Here is a 12169-nt window from a genome sequence, read left to right as displayed (position 1 = left end):
GGCTCCTGTTTAATTTCCATTGTGTTCCAGGGAAGTGTCAGACTTAATGCTGGATAATTGTGTGTGTAGCAAGAATTGGACACATAGAGTGCTCACAAATATACCAGTAATGTAGCACCAGTAGTAGCAGAAGTGTTTAAACCCACACCTGTATTTGGATTTGGAATAAACAGGAAAAAGAAACAGCTTGTATAAAACATGTTGTAGTCAATTAAATATTAACAGTGTAGTTACTTTCATACCGACAAATGCATCATCCACTTTTCATACACAGGATGATCTTGTGGGCCACACTGCCTTTGTACTTTGGAAATGCTGAATGAGTGTTTAAGTATTGGACCTCAGCAAGTTAGGCAGCGACTATGAAGAGGAATAAACAGTTGATGTTTAGGTTCTAGATCCTGATGAAGGGTGTCAGCCTGAAACATCTACTATTTATTCCTCTCCACAGATGCTGCCTGACCTGTTGAGTTCCTCCAACATTTTGTGTGTTGCTCTGGATTTTCAGCGTCTGAGGAATCTCTTGTGTTAAACATTGCTGCCTCATGTTAGTTTGTGCCATTTGGTTAGACCGTGGTTCATTTGTAAGTCATTTCCATGAATCATTTTCCTTGATGTCTAAACCTGACATGAGTTTATGTAGCATAGGATTCAGGCCATGGCCTTTTCTCATGAATACAGCTGGGAGGAAGTGCAGGAGTCTGAAGACACACACTTAATGATTCAGGAGCAGCTTTTCCCCTCCGCCATTCGATCTCTGAATGGTCCATGAACCTTTCGGTACTATCTCCTGATTCTCCTTTATTTGCACTATTTATTTTAGTAAAATAATTTTATATCTTTGCTCTCTTCTGCAAATCCAGTGATTTCATGTATAAGTCAGTAATGATAAATCTGATTTTGAAGTCTTTACCGATTCTAATTATTCAAGCAGCTTCAACCTTTTGGGAGGTGATTTTAAATTTTTGCTTGTGCTGAAAATGGATTCTGGTTTCTCTTCCAACCAGTGGCATTGGAGACGATTCAGAGGTGGTTCATGAGAATGATCCTGTGAATGACATGTTTAATGAATGAGCAGTATGTAATGGCTCTGGGCTTATACTCGTTGGAGTTTGGAAGAATGAGGGGGGGATTTCATTGAGACCTATCAAATATGAGGCCTAGACAGAGTGGATTTGGAGAGGATATTTCCTATAATGAGGGAGTCTAGGACCAGAGGGGATAGCCTTAGAAAACAAGGACGTTCCTTTAGGTCAAAGAGGAGAAGGAATTTCTTTAGCCTGAAGGTGGTGAATTTGTGGAATTCATTGACACAGACGGCTGTGGGGACCAAGTCTTTGGGTAGATTTAAAATGGAGGTTGATTGGTCTTAATTAGTAAGGGTATCAAAGGTTATAGGGAGAATGCAGGTGAATGGGGTTAAGCGGGATAACACATCAGGCATGATGAAATGGCAAAACAAACTTGATGGGCTGAATGGCTTAATTCTGTAGTTGGGTGGCTGAATGGTCTAATTCCGAGTTTAAACCTGCATCACTTTGTTTGGAATAGTGTCATGGGGACTTGGCCAAACAGACAACCTGAGATCACCGATCTGACTGAACTGCTGTAAAACAAATTTCATGACATCAGTGATAATTCTGATTATATCTGGTGTGTCAATCCATTATGACTAGACTCTAGGACTAGAGTGCGATCACTGAGCTGTGTTTGCATCACTGTGTGTTCTACATAGCTAAAATTGCTGGTTATTTCCTTGTTTCACAAATAACAGTTCAACTGCAGTGAGCAAACGCTGATACTGAAATAGCTGAGGTTTCCATTTGATTGGTGGTATGCAAATACAATAGAATTCGATTGGCTTGCGAGGCAGGAAGTGGCCAGAAAAGCAATTGGGTTTGAAACAAGGAAGTTAAGTACCGTGTATTTACATTTCTTAAGGTGAACCAGTCCCAGCAGCTGCTTCAACTTTCTATTTAATTTCCTATTAGTGCCTTGTATCACTTCCCTTAACGATCCTGCTGGAAAGAAAATGGACGCTAATTAGGTTTTGTGGAATGTTTGAACCAAATAATGGTTGTTGCTATCTCTCCACCATTTCTCGTTGCTATTGCTGCTGAAATCTGCTACAGATGCCGTCCAACTGTGGAGACTGTCTTGTGACCTTCAACTGTAATTCAGGCCTCGGCTGCAGAACAGGCTTGGAGGTCATAATTTCTCTGGAATTGTCAGTGTGGGAATCCAAGCAGGGTCTCACTCTGTGGACTACAGATGTTCAAGATTTTTGGGGATGTTTTGATGTCGTTCAAAGTCAAAGGAAGGAAGGGACGTGTAGTGGATTCTCTGGTAAGTGTGAGAGGTTTGGCACGACTGAAGTACAAGTTTCTGAATTGGTCTAGTTGTTTTCCAGACCTGTGTTGGTAAAAAAAGATAAATACTATCCTCTTTTTGGGTACGGTCAGTCCTGGCCACATGGAAACTTGCTGACTGATTAAGTTGGACTTGCAAAGCATCCAAGCATCTATTAGATATGACTAGGATTATGAATAGTTAATTGAGACTATTTGAGAATATTGTCAGATCTCATTTGGACTTTCTTTATATTCTATTAATGTTCATTGTATCCAATGATGACATGAAACCTGTGCAGGAGAGTTTTTAAAGTAGAATAGCCATTGCACTGGACAGTTCCACTCTCTTGACCTCAGAAGTCTGGGTCCAGTGTACGAGTAGAATTTACAAACTGTGGTTTTCCTTTCTTGCAGTAGATGACCATGACTACTTCAGCTTCTTATCACACTCTTCCCTCTCCACAAAGAGTAACAGAACTGCCGCCTTGGCCTTTGGATCTCACTGTTGATCTCATCTGCCTAGTCTGTCAGAGCTGACTTCACGTGCTAGGCTAGGCATGGCCCTATCTTACTGGGGTATGAGGCCCACGAGCTGCTGTCACCTAGTTTTGTCTACCTGTTACTGCCAAAGAATCTTTCATATTCTTCCGTCTGTAGTGCTGTCCTTCAAGTGGAAGGAAAGCTCCTGAAACATTCTCTACAAAATTCTTCAACCCTCTTTCCAAATCAGTACTGAAGGAATTGGTAGGTTCACTAAAAATTACACAACTTTTGATAGGCAAATTTAAAATAAAGCAATGTGAGATGCCGTTCACCTCTGAATGGCAGCATCACTTCCTTTTGTGTTCCTATTTGTTGACTTGGTTACTGCATTTACAGGCTTATTTTTCCGTCTTTGAGCTGCCTGTCAAAAGGATGAAGAGTTCAAAATAAATTTATTATCAAAGTATGTATATGTTACCATGAGCTACCTTGAGATTCATTTTCTTGTAGGCAGTTATAGGAAAATAAACAAATATAACTTCAAGAAAATTTTACTATAATTTACAAAAATAAAATTATTTACAAAAACTACATAAACATTGGCAAACAACAAAAGTGTAAAACAAGTTGTGCAAATGAAGAAGAATAATGAGAACAAGTTGTAATGAGTCCTTGAAAGTGAGTCTGTAGGTTGTAGAATCTGTACAGTGTTGACGTGAGAGAAGTTATCCATGCCATTTCAGGAGCCTAATGGTTGAATCTGGTGGTGTGAGTTCTAAAGCTGCTGTACCTCCTGCCCGATAGTGGTAGTGAGAAGAGAGCATGGCCTGGATTGGGAGGTGGTGCGGTCTGTAATGATAGGTGCTGCTTTTTTGAGGCAACACTCCATGTGAATATGCTCAAAGGTGGGGTATGCTTTGCCTCTGATGGACTGGACTTGGTTGTCTTCACTACTTTCCATTCCTGGGCATTGCTGTTCCCTTACGAGGCTGTGATGAAGCCAGTTAGGATACTCTCCATTCTGCATCTACGGAAGTTTGTTGAAGTTTTTTGATGGGGCATTAATAGAGTGGACTGCCAGAGACATTTTTCCAGGGTGGAAAGTTGGGGGTGGTGGGGATAGAGAGTTCTTTACAGTGTGGAATGCACTACCAGGGGTGGTGATTGAGGCAGACATACTGGGGACATTTAAAAGACTCTTGGTTAGGCACATGGATGATAGAAAAATGGAGGGTTATGTTGGAGGGAAGGGTTAGATTGATGGGAGTAGATTAAAAGATCAGGACAGTATCGTGGGCTGCAGGGCCTGTATTGGAATGTACTGATGATGTTTGCAATTCATGATTAATGTGAAACAGTACCTTGTGACATAATCAAATGGCTCTAAAGTATCCTCTCCAAAGATCCTGCTTCAACATTGCATGGAATATTGTTAATAGTACACTGGTATTCCAGTGAACTGTAGTGCATTCAGAATGCAGTTTTACTTTCACTCCTGTCTAGTGAGTTTGCAAATTCCAGTAAAGGGTGGGTCCTGCTGTTTCACTAAATTCTAAATTCTGTGTTCTAAGATTGAACTGCGATTATGCAAACAACACTTTGAAAACCCAACCAGAGAGAATTTGCAACAATGATGGGGGTCTTTGATGGATGCTGTGTTCTATGGCAGCACGAGGTGAATGGTTCCTTAAGGATGTCATAACCAAGGTGTGGGGGGTGGTAGTGGTGATAAGCTCTCTCTACCTATCAATGCCATGCGTCTCAAATAGCCTCTGACAACCAAGTGCAACCCCTGGTCCTCACATGTGGCTTAGCTACCAAACCCAGTTGGACAGTTTCTTCTGACAGGGGAAAGGGCAAAGTTGGGCTGATGGCTCCTTAATACCAGTCACTTCGGGCAGATGGGGCTCATCAGTTGTGATTGGCAGCTCATCTATGAGAAGGAAAACTCCGATCTCAAACCGCCACTGCTACATTACATTATATTAATTGTCAACAGTCTGTGTGGTTATGGGTGAGGGGAACAACTTTCTGCACTTGTTCCAGCATTGCTCTGTAGACAGTAGTTTTTCTTTAGGGATGCAGCGTGGAATAAGACCCTTCCGGCCCCTTGAGCTGTGCCGCTCAGCAACCCACCTATTCAATCTTGGCCTAATCACATGCCAGTTTACAATGACCAATTCACCTGCTTGGGCTATGGGACGAAACCGGAGCACCCGGAGGAAACTAACATGCACATGGGAAGAAACACATAAATTTGCTTACAGAGGAAGCCAGAATTGAACTTCAACCTTCTAATACTGACCACCTAGCTGCTATGCCACCATGGTGCCCCATGGCAATATTTGAATTGTTACGCATAAAATTAAGGGATGTTTCCATTCTCTTTGAGAAGACGAGAATATAAGAGCATTGTCAGACTGCACTTTTGAGCATTTTGGGCTCCTAATCTAAGAAAAGATGTGCTGGCATTGGAGGAGATCCAGAGGAGCACAAGAATGATCCCAGAAATGAAAGGGTTAACATGAGAAGTGTTTGGCTCTGGCCTGTACTCTCTGGAATAAGGGGGGTGGGGAAGAGAATCTCATTGAAACCTAAGGCCTAGATAGAGTGAATGTGGAGTAGATGTTTCCAGTACTGGGGGAGTCTAGGACCAGAGGGTGCACACTCAGAATAGAGGGTCATCGAATCAGAATGGATATGAAGAGGAATTTCTTTAATCAGGGGGTGTTGAATCTGTAAAATTTATTTTCATAGGTGCCCAAGTCATTGGATATATTTAAAGTAGAGGTTGACAGGTTTTTGATTAGTCAAGGTGTCAAAGTTTACAGAGAGAAGGCTGGAGATTGGGATAATAATCAGACTCAATGGGCTGAATGGCCTAATTCTGCTTCTATATTTTAAGGTCTAACTCAAGCATTCAGTTCCATTAACATCCTTGTGAATCTCTTCTCCACTTTGTCAGTTAGTCAGTTTTAGTTATTTAATCTGGGTTGGGGGGAGTGGGGGTAGCCTCAGGTTTTGGACTGAATGTAACCCTTACATGCTGCATTGCTCAAGGAAAGGAGTTAAATATTTGCACTGCAGGCAATTACGTTATCCTTCCTGTAAAATTCTCAGTCAAAATGTAATAAGCAGGATAAGCACCATGTACACCATCACATTGAACAAGAATAAGGTTTAATATCACTGGCATTATGTGGTGAAATTTGTTTTGTCACAGCAGTAGAGCGCAATACATAATAAAATATATAAATTACAATATGACTTGTATTAAAAATATAAAAATTAGTGCAAAAAGAAAAAGAATAGTGAGGTAGTGTTCATGGGTTTATTGTCCATTCAGAATTCTGATGGTGGAAGGGAATAAGCTGTTGGAAAAGCGTTTAATCGGAGTAAGGGGAACTATGAGGCTATCAGGCAGGAAATTGGAGGCTTAAATTGGAAACGTTCTCAGGGAAAAGTATGGAAGAAATGTGGCCAATATTCAGCGGATATTTGTGTAGAGTTCTGTATAAGTACGTTCCAATGAGACAGGGAAGTTATGGTAGGGTACAGAAACCGTGGTGTACAAAGGCTGTAATAACTCTGGTCAAGAAGAAAAGAAAAGCTTACAAAAGGTTCAGAGAGCTAGGTAATGTTAGAGATCTAGAAGATTATAAGGCTACCAGGAAGGAGCTTAAGAAGGAAATTAGGAGAGCCAGAAGGGGCCATGAGAAGGCCTTGGCGGGCAGAATTAAGGAAAACCCCAGGGAATTCTACAAGGATGTGAAGAGCAAGAGGATAAGACATGAAAGAAAAAGACCTATCAAATGTGACAGTGGGAAAGTGTGTATGGAACCGGAAGAAATAGCAGAGGTACTTAATGAATACTTTACTTAAGTATTCACTATGGAAAAGGATCTTAGTGATTGTAGTGATGATTTACAGCAGACTGAAAAAGCTTGAGCATGTAGATATTAAGAAAGAGAATGTGCTGGAGCTTTTGGAAAACATCAAGTTGGATAAGTCACTGGGACCGGACAAAATGTACCCCAGGCTACTGTGGGAGGTGAGGGAGGAGATTGCTGAGCCTCTGCTGATGATCTTTGCATCATCAATGGGTATGGGAGAGGTTCCCGAGGATTGGAGGGTTGCGGATGTTGTTCCTTTTTTCAAGAAAGGGAGTAGAGATAGCCCAGGAAATTATAGACCAGTGGTTGGTAAGTTGATGGAGAAGATCCTGAGAGGCAGGATTTATGAATATTTGGAGAGGTATAATATGAGTAGGAGTAGTCAGCGTGGCTTTGTCAAGGGCAGTTTGTGCCTTACGAACCTGATTGAATTTTTTGAGGATATGAATAAACACGTTGATCAAGAAAGAGCAGTAGTGTATATAGATTTCAGCAAGGCATTTTATAAGGTACCCCATGCAAGGCTTATTGAGAAAGTAAGGAGGCATGGGATCCAAGGGGACATTGCTTTATGGATCCAGAATTGGCTTGACCACAGAAGGCAAAGAGTGGTTGTAGACGGGTCATATTTTGTATGGAGGTCGGTAACCAGTGGTGTGCTTCAGGGATCTGTTCTGGGATCCTTACTCTTCATGATTTTTATAAATGACCTGGATGAGGAAGTGGAAGGATGAGTTCGTAAGTTTGCTGATGACAAAGGTTGGAGGTGTTGTGGATAGTGTGGAGGGCTGTCAGAGGTTACAGTGGGACATTGATAGTATGTAAAATTGGGCTAAGAAGTGACAGATGGAGTTCAACCCAGATAGGTGCGAAGTGGTTCATTTTGGTAAGGTGCTGGGAGGGTAGGTACAGAGGAGATGTCAGGGGTAAGTTTTTTTTTTACTCAGTGGTGAGTGTGTGGAATGGGCTGCCAGCAATGGTGGTGGAGGTGGATATGAAAGGGTATTTTAAAAGGCTTTTAGATAGGTACATGGAGCTTAGTAAAATAGAGGGCTATAGGTAAGCCTCGTAATTTCTAAGTTAGTGATGTGTTCAGCACAACTTTGTGGGCTGAAGGGCCTGTATTGTACTGTTGGTTTTCTATGTTTCTATGTTCCTATGTTCCTAAAATGTTGAGTGTGTATTTTCCGGCTCCTGTACCACCTCCTTAATGATAGCACTGAAAAGAGGGCATGTCCTGGATGATGGGGTCCTTAATGAAGCTGCATTTTTGAGGCATCGCCTTTTGAAGATGATGCTGGGGAGGGTAGTGCCTATGATAGAGCTGGCTGAGTTTACAATTTTATTCAGCCTTTTCTGAATCCTGTGCAGTGGTCCCTTCATACCAGATGGTGATGCAACCAATTACAATGCTTTCCGCAGTACATCGGTAGAAATTTGAAAGAGTCTTTGCGAACGTAATGAGTCTCCTCAAACTCCAAATAAAATATAGCTGCTATGGTGCGTTGCACTAATATGTTGGGCCCAGGATAGATCTTCAGAGATGTTGACACCCAGGAACTTGAAACTGCTCGACCTTTCTGTGGCCGATGCCTGGATGAGGACATTTGGTTAGTTGTTAATAGTAAACTCCTTGCTATAAAATTGATGTATGCGATGGAGTTCTTTCTGCAGACTGTCCTGTAAGTCTCTTTGCCAGGGGTGCATCTACAGTTCTGTGCGATTACCAGTGTACAGCTGGTCTTCCTCATGCTTTTTTGTTTTGACATTTTCAAAAGTTTTGGTAGTTGAGAGTAGATTTTATCGTGTAGCAGACTGTGAATACTCTGAAATGCAGCGGGTGGTTTTGCTCATAATCACAACATTAACTGCAGTATTTGCACCTTGATTCAGGTTTCCCTTTAATTTGTTCGACAGCTTTTTGTTTTTTCATCCACACTCTCATGGTTTTTATCACCGTCAGGTCACTGATGGTGCATCCCTTGCCCAAAGGAATTGGGTCAGTAAAGGTAAATGTTCTATTCTGAAAATTAAGCACAATTTTATGTCCTTTGTTTATTATTTGCACAAAAATTTATCAGTGGGAAAGCATTTTTCGATGTCCAGATGAAGGATCTCCTCTCCAGAGATGCTTCCTCCAGCATTTTATGTGTGTTGTTCTGGATTGCCAGTGTCAACAGAATCTCTTCCGTTAATATTTCTCCTGCTTTTAACCAGCAAAAATCTGAAGGGATGACAATGTACTTTATCGGAGGATGATATGTGGCTTGGAGGTGGTGTGCCTCATGTTTTTGCTGCTCTTGTCCTTCCAGCTGGTAAAGGTGGTGTGTTTGGAAGGTCTGTCTGAGGTGTCTCAATGAGTTACTGCAGTGTGTCCTGTGGCTGCTGTGGCTGGTAGAGGTGGTGGGTTTGGAAGATGCTGTCTGAGGAGTCTCGGTGAGTTACTGTACTGTGCCAAATTTACCAAGAAGGATTTTGAGGATCATCTTGAAGGACCAACATACTGCGGGAGGCCATCATGAACAACATATGCACCGCCATCAGCTATGTTGCCCGAGCGCACCCTTGGACTGCACTGGTTGTTGACAGAAGTGACCCATTCCACTATGCTTTGATGTACATGTGACAAAGCTTATCTTTATATCTTCATTATCTGAGGAGTTACAAATGGTGCTGAACATTGTGTAGTCATCAGTGACCATCCCTGCATCTGACCTTGTGACTGAAGGAAGCTCGGCACTGAGGTAGCCGAAGATGGTTGGGCCAACGGTGCTACCCGCAGAATGTTAATTATGTTTCTGCAGCACAGTGTGCTTTTGTCCAGGAGTTGAGAATTCTTGCCAGAAAACAGGTGTTACGTGGTGTCTACTTCAGCGATGCACAACCCATATCTCTTTGTTTAAAAATATACCTAAGCTGATAATACTACAGATTCTCAGTGTATTAAAGCTCAAAGCAAAGCTGGAATTTTTCAGTATAATACTTCATTATTTTTAGCACACTACCTCTTAAGCCCATCACCCCTACTAGGACATCGGCCTGTTGACAGCACCTCGCCAGAGTCCTCTGACGTGGGCCAATGGAAGATTGATCGGCTCTGTGGCTTCTGCTTTCACCCCATGGCCTGATGCGTCTTGTAGGTGAAGAGCCTTTCCTCTTCCAATGATAAGGTCATTGGAGCATCTTTTGGCATTTCTGTATCTCTGGGTTTGCTAGCCCCATGCCCAACACTCCTCCTTTCACAACTGTGTTATTTTTTAGCACATATGCTTCCAATATCTTGTAGGGTTCATCATCAATTTCTGTTTGATGTGTTTTGAAAAATAGTTTTTTTTTCAAGGCATTTATGTTGTGTTAAAGGTGCTATGAACTCAGTATTAGCAGTGGGTTCCCTGCTTAAGTGAATGTAACCAAGTTGAATCAATTCAAAGTGAAGCTTTGCTTTAACAATTAAAGCAGCTGCTTGATAACTATCAGAGCTTTACTATAGTTCAAGGGATTAATTATAATTTTTGGTGGGTCACATTTGATTAAGCTACAGTGGTGAACACATAATTCACAAATCTGAAATTTCCTGATCATAAATTTAATCGCTTCCCTTTTGGCAACTCAAGGTGAGGTGATTAGGTTGAGGATGAACAAGAGGATGTTTTGGTGGAATGGATTAGATTCAGCTTTATTTCATGTACATTGAAACACATCATTTGTATTAACAACATGCGCTCCTAAGGATATGCTGGGGCAGCCCACAAGTGGTGCCACACATTCCGGTGCCAACATAGCAACGTTCAGCAGTACAACACAAGCAACAACACCAAGAAGACGAGCAAAACAAGCCCCTTTCTCTCTCTCTCTCACTCTCTCACTCACTCTCAATCAATCAATCCATCCCAGGACAGGCTGCCTCCGGGGCTCTAATCCTTGACCCCTTAACTCGGACATCAGGCCTCCAGTTCCTGCCTGAGACTCACTGACATTTAGGTCTTCAAAACCTTCACATCTTTGTGAGAGAGATACAGAAAGCTTAGATGGATTGGGAAAAATCAATGAGAGTTACATTACAGAGTGTCTCTCTTGTGCTTGCCACTCCCTCTCCTCTCCCTTCCCCTTTCCCAAACCATGATTCCCCTCTCCCTTCCCCTTTCCCCAACCATGATTCCCCTCTCCCTTCCCCTTTCCCCAACCATGATTTCCCTCTCACAGTCCACAAGATACCCATACCAGAATCAGGTTTATCATCACTCACATATGTCTTGATTTTTTTTGTGGCAGCAGTACAATGCAATATATAAAATTACCACAGTACTATGGTAATGTCTTAGGCACTCTTAAGCAAAGTGAATCCCAGCCTTTTCTCAATTGTTTTTCTTCTTTAAGATTTGTCCCGTATAAGAGGCTGCCTGGATTAACTGATGGCCCAATTAACCAGAATCCACTGTATTTGCACAATTCTGTATAAAGCTGGCTGAGGTACATGTGAACCTGTTAAATTTTGGCTTCTAACTCTAATAGAGTTTCAAATGATGCAAGAGGAGAGGATCCCTTCAAAACCAATGTATGATGACCACCTGGAATGGAAGAGATCTTTTCTGAAATTCTTTAGATTTTAGTCAAAGAAAAAAGAACTAATTTAAAATGGATGTTTTACCTGAATACTGCAAGTCCAGTTCACTGGTTCCATGGAGTGATGGACAGTGGGGTAGCTGCATTGCCTCGGTTGTGGCAAGGTCTAGGCTGAAGCTGCGGGCTTGCCTTTTGTAGCCATCCTAGATAGGAGATGCTGAGAGGTGGTGTGGGAGAGCCTCTGTAGAGCGAGCTGCAATCTGTTCAGGGTTGGAGGTTGGCCCCTCTCGGCTGTGCTGCTCTCCATTGTTTGCTCGGTGGAAGAACAAGCTTGACCATGACTACAGGCATGCCATTGATGTATTTGGGCTATATTATTCTTATTTTTTGTGTGACTGTATGTTTTTCTGAAATTGTAACTATGTGCTATGTACTGCTGATAATGTGTGTTGCTGCTTGACTCCAGAGGAATGCTTTTTCATTTGGCTATGTTCATATAATGTTGAATGATAATTAAACTGAACTTGAATGACAAAGCTCATACTGATAACCAAGTTTCCCTTTGGATTAGGGAGGTTAGATGAAATTGTTTAGAGTATTTCATGTGTTTTTGATTACTTTGTGAACTTGAGAGTGAATCCAGGATAGCTTTGGAATTGAAATCCTTTTACTAAGTTCTACTACTCCTGTAAGACCCTAATGCAGAAATATCAGTATAATTGGAACACTTTTAAGATGATGAAACAATTCAGAATTAAAGTTAGAGTGTTCACCTGGATAACAGCACTTGGTAATTACTGGGAATGGCACATAATTACTGAATGTGTGATCTGGGTTCCCTGGTGTACATTTGTAGTAATTACTCGGAGGAGAGCCTTT

General features: G+C 41.7%; 1 protein-coding gene across 4 annotated transcripts in view; it reads left to right on the top strand.

Moving 5' to 3' along the window:
- usp47 (ubiquitin specific peptidase 47) overlaps positions 1-12169 on the top strand; it is a 217606-nt gene that overhangs the window by 40868 nt on the left and 164569 nt on the right. Inside the window, exon 1 of one of the 4 annotated variants that reach the window (XM_073049941.1) lies at positions 1983-2346. The exons of the other annotated variants lie outside the window; for them this stretch is intronic. Within the exon in view, the coding sequence (XP_072906042.1) occupies positions 2272-2346 (75 nt within the window). The 5' untranslated portion in view covers positions 1983-2271. Of the gene's footprint in view, positions 1-1982; positions 2347-12169 lie in introns of those variants that run through there. 4 annotated transcript variants of the gene reach the window in all.

This window comes from Hemitrygon akajei, chromosome 6 (assembly GCF_048418815.1).
Source record: "Hemitrygon akajei chromosome 6, sHemAka1.3, whole genome shotgun sequence".
NCBI classification, from domain to species: Eukaryota; Metazoa; Chordata; class Chondrichthyes; order Myliobatiformes; family Dasyatidae; genus Hemitrygon; species Hemitrygon akajei.
Note: the sequence above shows the minus strand (reverse complement) of the source record. Positions and strands in the feature narration are given on the sequence as shown.